Genomic DNA, 16,788 nt, shown 5'->3' on the forward strand with positions numbered 1-16,788 from the left:
TTGAATGGGTCCAGAAGGCTCCGTCTCACACGCTATTATGCTACAAACTGAATTTAGTTGCATTCAATACCTTCTTTTGTGTTTTTCGCCTTGAGTGCGACAACAGCAGAGTTACCAGCGGAAACACTGGTACAAATACAGGTTTGCCTCTCCTGCTTAACAATATACAGCTGTGTTAATAATGATTCAAACTTTGGACAAATGTCAGAAGGTTAGACTGCTGCCGTTGCCGGCCTGTCTTTGTTGCTGGGAGCCGTGTGTGAGTGACTGGGGGCGGGGCTGCGCGGAGAGTAAGAGGAGAGATCCAAACGTAGACATGGCTTTACAAAAGAAATGGGTTGTGTAACGCAAAATTAAACCATATCGATATAAACAACATTGCTTCGTTTGTGGAGAGGCAGCCAATGCGAGGACATTACGTGCACCGGTGCGACCTAGAGGAAAAATGTTTGTTGCACTCTAGAGCCCTATGAGCTAACAGACACTAACTAGCACTGGCTAGCACTGGTCACTGCTGTTGTCTAAAAAACAACGCAGACGGGACAAAATGTTGCGTTAACTGGTAAACCTTGTGATAGAAATATGACCGACTGCTATCTGTTGTGGAATTTTCCTCACGTTTCTCTATCCTCTGCAACTGTCTATATCCAGAAACTAAGCTGCGCGGTGCAGGGAACACCTCTGAATGGCACGTGATCAGACAGTGGTTAATGGAGCGATGGATCGGCTTTTCAAAGAAACTCGCAACAGCGCTCAATTATGCAAATTTGATTGTGGCAAGCCAAAATTGTGATCTTGATTAAAATGTGATTATTCTGCAGCCCTAATAGACTTTTAATACACAGTCTATGATTTAAACAAGACTGCCACTGGGTCACCATTTAAGATTTGAGCAAAGACCCCTAAATTGATGCTGATAATTAACTAATGTCATTAGGCTCCTCACCTTCTCAATACACCTGCGTAGCTTGTTGGTGCTGCGCAGCCACCAGCCAACACCCATTGAGCGCAGCTCAGGCCAGGTGGGCTCTCCCTTCTGTAGGGCAGGCAGCATGTTCAGCAGCTCCTCCTCAGCCTCAGAGTGGAAGGCCCAGGCGTAATGACATGTTGACAGGCCTGGAGAGAGGGGAATGTTTTGTATTTCATATGGAGAATATCAACACTGTATAGTGAGTTAAAGCAGGAGCACAGTCGGTTCCATATATTTAAAGCAGTGAGTGGCCTCTTCAAGTTAAAGTGTTGTACTGCTGGCCACTTAGGGTTTTGTAGGAGCATACATAGATTAAGTGCTTTGCTCAAGGGTATCTGTTCTGCAATAGTTAAGGATGATGAATAGACTTCATCCTGGCTGGCTGTTTACATCTCACTGAGACTTTTACTGTCAAACGTTTACAATTGAGACCATCAGTAATATTATCTCTTTCTAGCTTTAGAGGGCTTTATAGAGTTACTGAAACCTAGGTGGGCACTGGAGCTATATATAAAAGGAGTGCAGGGAGACAGCTCTTTAGGCAGCAAGCTGGAAACTTAAGTCACATTAAGTCTGACAAGACCATACGGGTGAAAATGTAATTAAGGCCTTTTGAACAGAGTGGCTAATTTTGAGGGCAATCAATTTACGAGCTGGTAGATTACAAAAATAATATTTTTTGTCAATGTGGCCCTGTATGCTGCATTCTTTGTTAGCTCATTTTTGCCAGCTATGAAATTTCCCCACTGAACTACTAGCCTGCTAAGGGATTTCTTATAATAATTAGCTATTGAGCTAACTCTGGGACAGTGACTTTGAATGTGCATTGTCCGTTAAATAAACAAAACAAAAAAATATCCCACTGTACCTTGCCGTAGTAGCTGTGCTCTATGTGCTGGAGGCAGGGAGGTAGAGAGGAAGGTGTGGAGTCTGACGGCAAGCAAGAACTTTAAACCACACTCATCCAGTGTCTCGCCACCTGGTAGATCAATGACAGACATGTTTGGAATGGAGCACTTCGTTTCTATCAATTTGAAGAACTCTTATTTTATTTTCCTGCAGTACCTTTGCTCTTGCCCTGGCTGTCCTTGAGGTCTGTGCTTGTGGTAGCGATGGTGTCGGCCAGTGCCATAAGGGACATCTGCTCCATACGGGTTAAGCCTGGCAAACTGGAATGAAGAAGATGACTGGACAGAACCTGGGCATGCTCTGGACCAAAGAATGTTGGACTGTACTGGGACAGGTCAATTACCTGCAGACAGGGAAAAATTATTGTATGGCATTTCGTTTTTTTACAACACATAATAGAGAAAGGCCATGGCTGGAATCAAACTCACAACAAAACACACAGCTTTGTGTGTGTGTGTGTATGTGGTGCATCTTCTATTTAACAGTATCTAAAGATTTGGCCAACACAAGGCTAGATTTTGGATGCCTTTGGTTTTGACATCATGAGCTTTCAAGGCAGCAATAAATCTAAAATGAAACACGACATGCACAATTATGCATGTCAAAGATTCACACCGGAATACCAAACAAGGCCAAATGTTTCTGTCCACTCTCATTTATATAAAAACATGTCTTTTAACCAAGCACAAGCCAACAGATACCGACCTTGTTCCCAGTTTCCTCTTGATTGTCTTCCAGAGGGTCCAGGTCTGCAATGCTGGGTGTATGAAACAGCTCATCATAAACATCCGTGTGACTGGAACCATGCCCACTATCTCCACTCACACTGCCCACTTTATCTGTAGGGAGACACAAGACAGAGCTAAATTACACAAGACATATATTTCATAAGCATGCAGAAAAGTCCCATCCGGTTGGGGAGCCACCAGATTCAATTAAATTACCAAAGAGCATGACATTCTCTTTTCTCTCTGCTTTCATTCGTCCCAGTTTGTATCCTCAGAGATACAATGAGGAAAAACAAGAAGACTAAAGAGTAGGATATTATTCTAAGTCTTACACCTTGAGGCAGGGTGGTTAACGATTTCTTTCCCACTGTAATTACTGTTTCCCTGATTTTGTATGTGTAAAATGCTTAAAAGCAGGAGAAATTTTTTGTTTGTCAGATTTAAGACACGCTGACAAAGTAATCTTCAACATAACAAAAATAATTTTTAAATTAAAACAACAATAAACAAACAAGAAAATACCTAAGGTAATGCCTTTGTAGCCACAGTGTAGAGTATAGTTCTTCCAAGTGTAATACATTTTGACTTGTTATAAGGTTTTTAATATTATGTTTTTTTATATATTCAAATTACAGCAATAAAACATCCTTTATCCAATTTTTGCATGGCTGATTGTCATTTTCCAACTTTATATTTTATGAATATTTTCATATTTTCAGCACTTTGCTCTACACGGTCAATGTTAAGTACTGTAGAAATAATGTTTACTATTATTCTATTCATTACTCTATATTATTATTATAAAACCACATTTTGTAAACCCACCAGGTTTTGGTGAAGTATCCTCATCAGCTGCAAGAAGGGCGTACAGAGGCAGGGGAGGGATGGAGCTTATCTCTGTGTAGTCAGGGGTAGAGTTCTCTGCTTTGCAGAACATCTTCAGATCCCTGGCTGTGCTGCCTCCGGCGCTGATGGTTCGAGAACGCACACGTTTCTCAGGATTGGTGGTACTGTCTTTAAGTGCAACAATTTCTCCAGCAATGCACTTCACCAGGTGGGAGAGGATGGCTTTGGCACGGTGAACCTTAACATTGACAAATTATGTTACACATTTATATTTCAAATATCACAACAAATATCAATTTTCGGGCTAATTTAATTCTGTACAAATGTATTGGTCTGATTTATTTCAGATTCAAACCTTATTCTAATTAACTGATATTAATTGACAAAACTGACTTGCCACTGCAACTAAAGAGAAGGTGCTTAATTTCTTTAACTTACCTTCCCTAGATCCATGAGCTCCAATAAATGTACAGGGTGGTACTGGGGCAGAGTGGGAAAGAGTTGGTGAGCTGCTTCAAAAAGCCCAGAATCTTCCATCTCTGCAGGGAGGTCATACGCTGTTCTCTTCCCACTGAGTTTCTGTGCCAGGCTCATCATTGATCTTGTCAGGGCCTTTTTGGGAGGGGCCAGTGAAGACATGGTTGTCCCAGTACTGAGCCCTTCCTCCTGACTCTGTCTGACGGCTGAGATTATAGAGGACACACTGCTGCTGATGTCTGTGTCTTGGGCAATCACGGGATTGGGTTTGGGTGGTGCTGGGGGTTGCCACTGGGAGTAGACGTGCATCTCACAGTCCATGCCTACTACCAAGATGCCATCTCTTACCCAGGAGAGGGAGACTGGAATAGGTAAGGATCCTTCAACAGAGGAGACAAGATCAACGGATCGAAGCAGAACCAGGCGAGACAAGCTCTGGTCTCTACTTGCATCAGATGTCAAACAGAGTTCTGGAGGCTTCCCAGACAGACGGCCGTACATATAAATCTTTGTCCCAATACCAACAGTGAGAATATGTGATCCATCTTCTTGGGAGACCCAGTCCAAATGAACCTGGCTCTTACTAATAGAACCAGGACAGTCCTCCTCGTTAGGCATCGGCAAGTCCAAGTTACCAGGAATATTGGCACTTCCAGTTGTGGGATCTGTGCTGTCCAGAACGATAGTCTGCTCTAGAATCCACTGAGATCCACCAGTGGACTCACACTGGAAGATGCCAATGTGGACCAGCGGCTCTCTAGTGTTGGCTAGGATGGGACTGGGAGTGAGATTTGGGCTACGATGTACAGTTAGGGTTGGGGTCTGGTGGGTGTTGGACTGCACGTATGGGAGGGAAGACAAAGTAAGAGGAGAAGTCAACAGTCCGTGAGAGTTCAGATAGGGTGTCGAGCTCAGATGTGTGTTTGGCATTTGCCTGTAAGCAACTGCAATCCGTCCAGAGTGACAGCAGCTGACCTCTATAGGACGACCTTGCACTCTTACTTCACTGCTGTTGGGAAGTCTCTCCTCCACCAGCAGAGGCCACTCCTCCCACTGGTACACCACGTTGTCCATAATGGATGGCTCTGGCGCCGTGACATTGCACCTCCAGAACCGAACCTTTCTATCAGAACAGGAAGTAGCAAGGAGGTAAGGCACACGATCAGCTGGCAGAGAACATGACGCACTCAGGTGACCTAGGAAGAGAGACGAGAATACACTATAAGGCAAGGAAGTTTTTCTCTTCATTTTTTCTCTGTAATTCTACAATTTAATACTTTTTTTTAGACTTGAATATCTGTGAATTGATTTTAAGATTTTTATTCATTTTCAAAAGGTTTAATTGGATATATGCTGTGCAGATGGCAGCTAAACAGTAATAATAGCAGCAACAAACACAACAACCTTTATTTATATAGGTTCCCATTACAACATAAAATGTGCACACTTGTCAATAATGGTGTCGGTAAATACCTCAGTTGTTGTTAAATTTCTTTATCTGTGCTCTGCTATTAGACTGACATTGGTGCACCCTGTTCTAATTATATTCCATCACAATACAGTTTAATTGCAAAGAGAAATGTAATTATAATAACAAAAACACTGCTGCTACTACTACTATCAATATTGCCCTTCTTCATACATGGAATGCCTTGTGTTGTGTTTAGGGACTGTGTGTCTTCTTGTCCTCCACTCTGCATTTTACTACCAGAGGAAGGCAATAGGCTATAGTGTGCGAGTATGTGTCCTCATTGTCCCTCACCTGCTGAAGGTGTAACACTGATGGCTTCCACTCCTTCCGGCAGAGCCATTTCTTGGCTGTATAGCCTGTGTGTTGTGAGGCTGAGGCGACAGGCACTCTGCAGATTGGAAGTGCAGGGTTTACTCTTCTGAGTTATTGGAGATCTGAACGTGTCAAAGCTCAAAGTAGAACTGTTCATAGGAGAAGCTGTGGTGGCATCGTTCTCCATCGTATCTTCTGTGATGACAAGAAGAGGAAAATATTGATCAGAAAAGCTAAGGTCAAAATCCTCCCAAAATATTTGTTTTTATACATTACATTTATGTTCAAAGTACCCACCCATGGTGATAGGTTGAGCAGCAAGATGGAGATGCCACATGTGGAGGAGAGAGCGACCTGTTGGGGTCAATTCGACCACCACAAGGAAAAACCGTGCCGAGAAAGCCGCCTTGCTTGAGGCTGCTGCAGGGAAAACAGAGACACAAAGAGATTATCAATAACCAGTGCCACAATTAAAATGTTTTAAGGAGGTGCAAATGTTTGGTATTAACCCTGAAAAACAGTAAGTATTTAGAAAAAGTATTTTTTTGTAGACCTGTGTGAAGAAAATCTGGAGTTGCCTGTGTGCTTTCTGTTCTCTTCTCACTGCCAAGGATCAGATCCTCCTCAAAAACATGTAGGAGTTGGGTCTGCTTCCCCTGCTGTAGAGAACAAAAGCCAGTATTATCAAACTGCATCAGATGTAGACACTTTACAACATGCTTCATCCACTGTGGAGCCAATATGCAGATGCAATGACACAAGTTAGTGTTACACAAACACCCATTAATGAAAACGGCAAGTGAAAGAGGGGATGAAAAATGTTTTGCTCCGCACTTGTTTTTATCTCATCATAGCTGAGGTCAAGTCTGCAGCAGACTGTTGTATGCTACCAATGGTCTAGGACTAGGTAGAAACTTTGGTTATTAAATATATTACAGTTTATACACACACACACACACACACACACACGCACACACACACACACACACACACACACTCTCTCTCTCTCTCTCTCTCTCAGGGGAGACATTTTTGTTAATATCCTTCTTATCCAAGATGTTTACGGTGGTATCTCTGCGGTTAGACGATGACCAGAAAGAAAGAAAGTTAAAAAACAAACACTCAATTTATTTTTATGTATACTTACAAAGTCAGTAATGGAATCCAACTCTATAATACACCCGGGTTTTGCTGTGGATTGCTGACTGATGATGTTGAACACCTCGCCAACGTATTTCTAAAAAGTAACAAACATTAACATTTTCACATTATTTGGGCACTATTATTTATTATATATTCAGAACATTCAATGTTCCAATTGCACTTAAGAAAATAAGAAAAAATATATAACTTATTTGTGCTGAGGAAAACAATGAGCTGTCTGTATACAATGTAAAATTAATATTTTTTTAAAATGATGAATCTATGTAAATCAATAAAAAAAATATATCAACCTTTACTTCTTGCTGGATTTAACTATGCTGTATTGGATTAAAAGGATCACTGCTGTTCTACTTTTTCTCACTTTAATTAACATTGCACTTTGTATTTTGTCTACTAAGTCATCCAAGGCTGACACTAATGAAATAGCAAGAATGCTAATTAACATCTTGTTACCTCACTGATTGTTTAAGGGTCCAAGGGGAAACACTGATGTGTTGGTATTGCAATGTTGCTCACTATACCCTGCAGAGTTTGAAAATCCTGTCGTTGACTTACTGATATCTCAGGATTGGAGAGCTCACTCAGGAGTTTCTTAGCTTCAATAACAGCTTGATACAGCCTGAGTGAGTGGCCGTCACTTGCAACGAAGCAGGCGCTGGGAGAATTACAGTACGCACCTAAAGAGCGAAAGACAGGTCTTCCAAATAAATATAAAACAGACAAAGCGTATATGTTCTATATACACAGAACATTGTAGTACAACACACTCATTTTTTTAGTGGTTAGTGGGATACTATTTGGAAATTCTAACTTTTAAGAGTTTTAATGAGTCTTTTTCACAGGAAGTATTTTTTACTTACAAATGAGCTAAAATGTACTCAAAAAACTTGGGGGGGATTTTATGTCCCAAAGCCAGTCTCATTTGGTCATGCTATTCAAAAAAACTAACTGCATTTACTTTATATGACTAACCAAAATAACATGAAAGGATTTCTGAAAAGGAAGCTGTAGTGATTAAAATGGCTAATTGCTGAGTACTTTATTATCTGCTGCTTTAGCAATCTTCAAACAATAACTATTATACGATAAACAAAAAAGTCTTTTCTCACCTAAACAGCTGCTAGGAATGAGTGTGGGCAGCCAGGCTACATTTGCAAATGCTGATGAATTGAGAGAATTGATTCGAGCTAGCTCGGCGACCCCGCCTGACAAAGAAAGTGGGCCGACAGGGTCCACTCTCCATAAAATCAGCTCACTGTAGATCGCATTGGGATCCTGGGATACTACACCCAGGGACACCCGGCTAGGCCGTGACCCTTGAGGCAGAGATGTTGAATGTGAGAAACCCGAGGAGTAGGTGTCCGGAGGAGCCAGGATGCTGTCTGCCTCAGGCGTCCTCAGGGCGTTGTGGTGTGAAGTGGTGAGGAGGAGAGGGAGTAATGAGTGACAGGCCAGGTCATTAAGGTGGAAGCGGTGGCCACAGTACCGTGACTTGTGAGAGACGCTAAGAACGGTGGAGAAAGCAGAGTCCTCTGCAAAGCTGACTGCCCACTGGTTCAAGGAGCCATCAGCGTGTTTGGAGATCATAAGGACGTTGGGGGTAAAAATGCTTAGTCGAAGACTACTGCTGGGTAAAGCTTTTCCTTGACCTCCGTAGCTTATAAGAGCAGTTTTGGTTTGAGGCAATGTGTTCCCGGGTGGTCGCTGTCGGCCATGTTGGATAGCCAGATCCACGTTCTTGTTGCAGGCATACATAACCACACTGTGGCTCAAGGAGATGGCATCACCTGTAGGGAACGCTACTGGGATACGGGACACAAACGACACCTGAGAGAGAAATGACATAGCAATGTAAGCAAATTAAACTTACAGCTCGGGGGTTAGTGATAACAAGGGCTCAGTCAATCGAGTAATTGTAAAGTAATATTTTAGCTTGAACTAATCATACATTATGAAAATGCTTAAGTTACCATGCAAATGTGGTAATGACACATGTTGCATTGACCCTTCTTTTTTTTAACACGGTTAGCTCAAAACTAATTCTCCTATTTTCTATTCAGAAGTTGAGTGACAACTGACTTTTTGAAAGTTATGGAGTCACTAAGACATTGATGGAGATTTGAGGGATAAAGCATTCATTATTTTTCCCTTCATCTATGTAAAAAAAAAATAATGTTCAAAAATACTTTGTTAATGCTAATAATAATACCAGAATCCTGTCTGTTTTATCAAATTAAAGCAGCCAGACCTATTCAACCTAAATGTCAATGACACCTGGGATTCTTTTAGTTGCCTTGCCTGGTTGACTTACTGCGAGGTTAGTCAGCTGGCTCTCATTATTTCACCACTAATAAAAATGCATCAAGGGACTTCCCAATTTGATTTGAAGTCACACATAATTAAAAGATAATTGACTGAACAGCTGGATGAGAAGCCATTGAAATATGAGCTAGACCATTACAGCTGTCAAAATGAGTCCCAACCTTATTGAGAATCTATCAATTATCTTTCCCTAAGAAGCGCCTCTTGAAACTGTGAAGACAAACAAGTCCCTTAAAACGAGTGACCAAAGGAAAGTCTGCTTTGTTTACAGTGTTCATTAAATTATAAAAGTAAAAATTTCCCAAAGTTTCATTTAATTTAATTTCCTGAAGTTTCCCATTTCTGTGTCTCTGCATTTCTTTATCAATCTCTGAATTGTGACTATACAAATTAGGAAAAAAAGGGAAAAGAGATTAAAATAATCTCTTAAAAAGAGATTAAGTAACTTCATAAAACATCCACATATATTTAATATACATGGTTTTAAATAAGCCATATCAACAGAACGTACCTGAGCTTGTCTAAACATGCCAGGCTGGTATTCATCTAACCAGTCTACATGCCAGACTAACAGAGAGCCGTCCATGGGATGGATACTGAACAACATGTCTGCCCCTTTATTCCACTCCTCTAATAGCCCATCCACCTGGTGCTTCACTGCTGCCAAAGGAAGCTCCACAGCCTCAGGTACTTGAGAGTTGCTTGGCCTGCTACCATTGTCTTCTTCATTAAAGTTATCCTCATCTTCAGGCTCTGAAAGACAAAGCAAATCATAGGGCCCAAATGTAAATTCGGAAGATCAGTATGGAACACAAAGCATATTGCAATACCTGAAAGAGTCTTAACAGTATTATTTCAGATTTATAGGCACACCCCTTCAAATAAAGTGTTAAAGCGTCATCCAAAAGTTGTTCTGTACCTTCATTAGAGCATTCGTTCTCTTGCTCCAGGCTGCCTCTAAGCTGCTGCAGGAAGACTTCCATAGCTAAAGTGAAATGAAGCTCTTTGTTGTTGAGCCAGTGGACGGTAAAAGGTCCTCCAGGTTCCTCATCATCCACGCCACTCAGAGAGGAGATGGAGGGTAGCAGAGGAATGTCTGTGTCAAAGACCATACGTGATAAAGATGTTACCACGTTTAGAAGGAAAAAAAAGAGGAAAAGAATAACAGAATTTACATTCCATTAGCTTAGGGGCATGCAGGACAAAGAGACATCTGCTGGAGCAAATTCACTTTACCGAATATTTGGTTTGAAGTATGCTAAAATATAACTCAAGCATACAAAAACAATTCTACAGCCTCAAGGCTGAAGAAATCTACAAAAGTCTCCCCTGATCCAGGTCAAATTAAACTGCCCCACACACAGAAGAACCAAACAGCAATGCCTACATTTACTCTGAGCAGATCTTACTGAGCAGAAAAGCTAACTGGGATGTTAAATAAACAATGCGAGGCAATCTGTGATATTTACACAATTTCATGCCATAAGAAATACAGAGTTGAAGCCCTCTGACCTTCAGCTGATTTTATTCAAGCAGAGCAAACTATCCATGCAGACTCTCTGGTTTTGGAATAAGTAATATGTTGTAATACTGTAGGCGTACCATCTTGTAACTCAAAATTCTTTATTTAAATTAGGATCATTTGTTGGTGCTCAAAAAGATGCTGGTAACGAGGGTCAACAGGATTATCAACTAGTTTCAGAAACTAATGTGTTTGAGTCTAACCGGTGGCAGGGTTGATGCTTGCAGCAATGTGGAAATGGCATAGAGCGTTGGCATGAGGCATGCTGCTGCTGCTCCTTTTATGATTATAGTGTTGGCTCTGATGGTGAGGCAGGCAGCCAGTCAGAGAGGGCTGGGGCACATCCCGATAAAACGAGGCATCCAATGATTCTCGAAGATTCAACTGTTAAGAAAACATTCATTATTCAAGTTAGATTATTATTATTATTATTATTAATAATAAACAAAATGTGAATGTATAAACTGAAATTCTGATTCACAGAGTGGGATGAAATTAAATTAATATCTCATGAATGTAGACTGCCTTGAGTTCATCAGTGCACTTTTTCTACTGACAAACATATGTGTTAATAACATAATGCGATTCCCCTTTTCAGGTTGACAGGGCAACGCATGGTAAACCTGCTTTCAAACAGGTGTTTCTTTTGGGATGGGAATCTAATGTATTGTTATAGACCCTTAAATAACATTTAAGGTAACTGCCCAATTTGTCTAAAACAGGGCCAGAGCTAGAGCGAAACAGGCAGAATGGAAGTTGGCTGAGCAAGAGAGAGAAGCGTGTCAAGGGAACCAAATTTAAATGTAACCTAATTTGGTACTGAGGTTATGTAATTTGGGTTTTTCCAGTTGTTTCGCAGTGCATATAGTGTATAGTTCTAGACTTGAGTCTCTGTGCGACAAGGTATTACCCTGTAACAGCAGTCAAGACAAAGCATCTTGAGGTTCACAGAGATCATTTACCAACAAAATGGGTTTGAATTTCCCTGATTTTATGTAGCTTGTCTGGTGCAAAATTAGTACTATAAAACAGAAAAGGCTGCAGGTTCTCCAAGTATTATTGAGATTTATTGGCTCATCACACCCACAAAAAAGTCCTTTGTTAAAATATTGATAATACGTAATGAGATAAAATGAGACTGTGGTGGAAATCCCATATCACTGTGACCTCTAGAAATTCTCAGCATCATTATCACTACAATTGGGACTTAATCATTTTCACTGATGTTGTTATAAATTTTGTACTGTTCATCATAATAAAATGGAGTTTTAAATGGGGCTCACTTGGTATTATCCATCCATTCAGTTTTAGAGGGAGAGAGTTACTTCAGACAACTGCCTGGATGATCCAGCACAGTCTGTGGTTTTTAATGACTAATTCCACACATGCTCACTCACAGACTCTCCTCAAGGCACAGTGGAGAAATCAGCATACCTATTTTTTCTGTAATCTAATGTGCCCTGAGCTCTGTAAGTGCCAGTGAGACCCATGACCATTTAAATGCCCGTTTCAAAATGGATGCAAGTATTGTATTTGAGGCCCAGCTAGACTGTCAGTAACAGCATAAGTCACTTAAAACAGAAGACATCACCATTACAGATGTAAGCTAGCAACAGCTAAGAAAAGAGAGAAAAACAACTATTAAAAATCAAAGCTATGATGTTGAGGTGTAGCACAGATTAAAGAAAAGAGGCCAACAGTCTACACTGATGCTCATTTTAAGTCCTACAAAGCTTCCAAAACCACCTTCATGTCTGATAGCCAATTAATTTTCCCTTTTAACTCCACTAAGCCTCTGTTTTTGTCTATCTTCTTTGCTCTTGTTCCCTCATCTCTGCAGCACCCGATGTCCTACATTACCAGTGGTGAAAATAAGGAAGCCTGTTTCTACGTCAGGGCCAATGGAGCAAACCAGAGATCACAGCATTTGTGGCATTTATTTTGTCACTGTTAGTAAAATTGTGGTGATTCTTTTCCCATTTTGAAACAATTAATTATTTTAATTCTGACTTCTGTCAGAGTTGTTGGTTGTAGCAGGCATTTATTTGGTTGTTTACTTTTTGTCAGCATGTGCTGTGCATATATGTCTACAAACTGATAATACCATTTAGAAATATTACACATATTATACACCATTATAATACATATTTTTGAAGTTATATTTATGTTATTTGAGTTCCTGCTCTCTTCTTGGAGAAAGGTATCTAGTTATTATTACATTTTTAGTTAGATATACACTCAGTTGCCAGTTTGTTAGGTACATGCACCTATGACAAATGTGGTCTAATACAACAAATCAGCACTACCTTTTATTTTATTAGGATTATAATGGTTCTTTTTTTTTCAATATTAGGGCCATTTTATAGTGCTGTTGCATTATAGTTTGTTGTAATAAAGTGTCTCTAATATTTTCTCCAACCAATTAATACATTTTATATTAATAATAATAATAGACTAAATATAAAAACATAATTCAGAATCACAACCATAAAGTTAAATCAACACTTCTCTTAAACAGTTTAAACAAAAAGGGAATATTAAAACCTCAATAAAAAGGAATTTGCTGCAGCACTGTTGTATAAGACTGCATTTGTACAAGATTAAAGTGGCAACAGAGTGTATTTACTGTATACTTACATTTGAGTAGCTTACTTCCTGTGCTGTTCTTCCTTGCGACTTCCCATTGCAGGCATTTTTACCAGAAGGACCAGCACACCTGGGTGTATCACTGTGCTGGCCAGTGTGGTTGTCATGGTAAGTGGACAGAAGGCTGTCACCCGGCAAAAGCGTCTCTGCCCAGAGCCGACACACGCTGTCCTTACAGCAGGTGAGCAGAACATTACACACTGCACCTCTGTTAGGAGAGAGGATGGAAAGAGAAGGCGGATAAAGGAAGAATAATGGCAAGGAATTTAGGATGAAGTCTGCAGGGGCACTGAACTTGTCAGTAGTGTTTTTTATATCTTATGCCAATAGTACTATTTAACAGCAAGTCAAAGAAGAACACCTCTATAGAGATAAATTACAGCTCAAAAAGTAAAGATTAAAAAGGGTAGTAATGACACATCTGGTGACAAATGAATAACTGTGTCTAATCCCTTCTCATTAAAAAACATGTCAAACCAGTTTATTTAAAACGAAAAATGTTAAGATAGTTGGAATATATATACAGATCAGGATACCATAGGTAGAATAAGAGACAATGCTTTATTATTCCAACTGATTATTGACAGACCTTCAACATAGCAGTACAACCCACTTCAATACTTCATAAATCCTTATTTAAAGCAGCAAATATTAAGCTTAGTGAACATTACATTGTTTTACTGTTTCATTAATTATCGGAGCTGACAGGTTGAGTAGAGTAACTCTCCATAGTCATTTCCAAAATAATACTGCTGTATGCTAAATCTTCTGTGAACTTTGTCACATTTAAGTCAGAGAACAATTACAGGTTGCTTAACATTAGGAATGCTCTAACAAAAGGCAAAGCAGGGCAGTGTGCCTGGGAGTATAGTGTAAGACTGTTATAAGTTGTTATAAGACTATTTTGAGTTGGCTCCTTAGAAGACTTCCTTCCTTTTCATTCAGCCCACAAAATACTGTTTATTATGTTGCTAAATGAACAGAAAGTACAACAGTCCATGCCATTATTATGCAATTGTTAATTTGTGGTTTTCTTTTGTTCTCATATGTGTCAACTTAGGCCAAAATGAACCAGAAAGATAATCAATGAATCATAGCTACAGAGTGTGGGCTGTAAAATGTTGCCTTGACAGTGTCCATACCGTGGCATGTACTTGCTGGTCTTCCTCCAAGAAAAACCAGTTACAGATCGGGGATGTGCCAGGTAAACAAATGAAAAGGCCAGCTCTCCCTGGAAACTGACACTTTGTTCTGGAGGTGTGAAGAGTTTGAAAACACCCGACTTCCACTTACTAGTGCTGTACCAGACCTTTACTAGGCAGTCATCCTGAAGAGGAGAGAATTAACAGGGATATAACTGATATCATGCTGTTGAATGTGCATTTATCTCAAAAAACACCATAGCCAGTACTGGTCGGTTCACCTCCTGTACACGGCGGAGGTGCCAAACTTTCAATTGCTCATGACGCCTGTCCATGGGCAGCCTTCGCAGTCTGACATCTCTACATTTAATGCATGTGTATACAGTAGGTCCTGTTTGCATGTGTGTGTAACAACAGAGTGAAAAAAAAACTGTCTTTGCCCTCTGATATTTATAAAGTAAATGTTTTATTTTTCTTCTTACTTCTTTACATTGTTTGGTGTACCAATAAAAATAGACAAAGCAAACATGACTTGTACACACCAATTTGTATCCAAATCTTAGTAAAAACTTGACTTACCTGTCCAGCGGTAGCAAAGAATTCCCCATCAGGAGAGAACTTCATTAAACTGACTGGAGAGGCCGTCCTTCAGCAAAAAAAACAACAACTCAATGCTCAAAAGGTCTGTATTTTCAAAACATAAAATAGATAGCAAGTAATGGCATCTGAAATTAAATAATTACAAAACAAGTAAATTCAATGTTAGAAGGACTGTAGTATTGGAATATTACAAAATATTACAAAACAAATCTATATGAGGGAGTTTTTCTAAATTGCCTATTTTACTTTGGAAAAGTAAAATGATACCCTTTAAAAAATAAATTAAAAAGAATTCACCAACTTACAAATATAGACTGCATCATGTAAAGATATTGCATTTCCCAGTGCTTACTTGCTTTGCCAGATACAGCTCCAGGCAGAATGAGAGTCTCTTAGGGTAACGTCTGTCTGCTTTTCCACTTCTTCAGCTTCATCTTTCACTCCGTCAACATTAGACCACAACTGGAGGCTACTAGAGCCTGTTAACAAAGTGCTGCCTGAATACACAAAAACACATCCACACTGTCAAGACATGTCTTGTATCATATAATCTGTTTAAACAACAACAACAAAAAATGCAGGAAGGCATATACTGCAGGAGCGTGTGCATATGGGTATTTTCATGTTACTTTAAGAGAGCACTGTGTATGAAAGTACCTGTAGGGTGCCAGGCCAGGTTCCGTACCATAGACTTTAATGCAAATTGACCAGTCTTCTGCCATTGGCAGTTCTGCTAAAAATAAAACATTAAAGACATTTAGAAAACAATATTGATAGACATTGGACAGATTATGAAAAAATTAATTTTCTTTGGTCCCTTATATTAGTAGTTGTAACTGCAGAACAAGAACTAACAGTGAAGTTGCATTCATGTGGGCCACATGTAATCAGGGTACATGGACAGCAGCTCTATTACCAGGGAATATCTGCATTGAAAGAGGTTGTGGGTTGTTTTTAATCTTTCAATTCCTTATGATTCCTTCTTTGACTTCTGTAACAACCGAAGGCTGTTCAACGCTGACATAACAAACCTAGGACCTTTGCACAGACTACAGAACAGGAATAACAGTAAACAAGGCAATGCCTGCAAAACTTTATACAATATTTCAGTAAGTATGTGCATGTGTTTGAAATATACGTTTTTCCCCGGTGACTTTCTGATGGGTTTAAAAGAACAATATTCTACTCTGTTTCAACTATCAGAGCGTCGCCTGAAAAAGAAAGGTCTTGTTTTGCAGAAGGATCTGAATATAAGCATGACTGCGACTGGAAGATAATGTAGGCTACTCACAGACAGTGATGTGTCTTTTTGATCTGGGTGTTGAACAGGCTCAAAGACACACACAATGCTTCCATAGGAAGCTGCAATCTGTGTGCAGAAAAAAGGCAACATGTTAAATATTAAGACGTGTTTTCTGATACAGATTTAAAAAGGTTTACCTGAAAACATATTTGCAAGAATCATATATTATTCCACATGTTATATTCCAATTTCATTCTATTTCATTTTAAATGATTCTTGTCAATTACAGTGAAACTTAAAACATTTGAAAGACATTTTTGGTTTAAGTAATAGACTTTATATTATATAAATGCCACTAAACCATAGTTTGACAATTTAGACAGTAAATCTAGAGTAGTAGATTCAAGATCCTAATTTGGAGCAGCAAACTAAAAAC

The 16,788-nt window shown here is 39.6% G+C and overlaps 1 protein-coding gene across 7 annotated transcripts in view; it reads right to left on the reverse strand.

Annotated features, from left to right (window-relative positions):
* LOC117944331 (dmX-like protein 1) overlaps positions 1–16,788 on the reverse strand; it is a 56,771-nt gene that overhangs the window by 30,383 nt on the left and 9,600 nt on the right. For 3 of the 7 annotated variants that reach the window (XR_004656550.1, XM_034871004.1, XM_034870998.1), the window contains exons 4-24: positions 16,401–16,478; positions 15,767–15,842; positions 15,462–15,606; positions 15,089–15,155; positions 14,510–14,694; positions 13,359–13,575; positions 10,925–11,105; positions 10,119–10,295; positions 9,711–9,952; positions 7,987–8,704; positions 7,433–7,554; positions 6,861–6,950; positions 6,267–6,372; positions 6,011–6,133; positions 5,693–5,908; positions 3,892–5,126; positions 3,433–3,691; positions 2,585–2,718; positions 2,036–2,222; positions 1,839–1,949; positions 947–1,116 (exon numbers count right to left, since the gene is read on the reverse strand). Coding sequence is in view for 6 of the 7 variants with exons in the window: in XM_034871004.1 (XP_034726895.1) it covers positions 947–1,116; positions 1,839–1,949; positions 2,036–2,222; positions 2,585–2,718; positions 3,433–3,691; positions 3,892–5,126; positions 5,693–5,908; positions 6,011–6,133; positions 6,267–6,372; positions 6,861–6,950; positions 7,433–7,554; positions 7,987–8,704; positions 9,711–9,952; positions 10,119–10,295; positions 10,925–11,105; positions 13,359–13,575; positions 14,510–14,694; positions 15,089–15,155; positions 15,462–15,606; positions 15,767–15,842; positions 16,401–16,478 (4,839 nt within the window). In the remaining variant the exon portion in view is untranslated. The remainder of the gene's footprint in view (positions 1–946; positions 1,117–1,838; positions 1,950–2,035; positions 2,223–2,584; positions 2,719–3,432; positions 3,692–3,891; positions 5,127–5,692; positions 5,909–6,010; positions 6,134–6,266; positions 6,373–6,860; positions 6,951–7,432; positions 7,555–7,986; positions 8,705–9,710; positions 9,953–10,118; positions 10,296–10,924; positions 11,106–13,358; positions 13,576–14,509; positions 14,695–15,088; positions 15,156–15,461; positions 15,607–15,766; positions 15,843–16,400; positions 16,479–16,788) is intronic. The other 4 variants (XM_034870999.1, XM_034871001.1, XM_034871000.1 and 1 more) reach the window with 4 other exon arrangements.

The sequence above is a fragment of the Etheostoma cragini genome, chromosome 5 (assembly GCF_013103735.1).
Source record: "Etheostoma cragini isolate CJK2018 chromosome 5, CSU_Ecrag_1.0, whole genome shotgun sequence".
In the NCBI taxonomy this organism is placed as follows: domain Eukaryota; kingdom Metazoa; phylum Chordata; class Actinopteri; order Perciformes; family Percidae; genus Etheostoma; species Etheostoma cragini.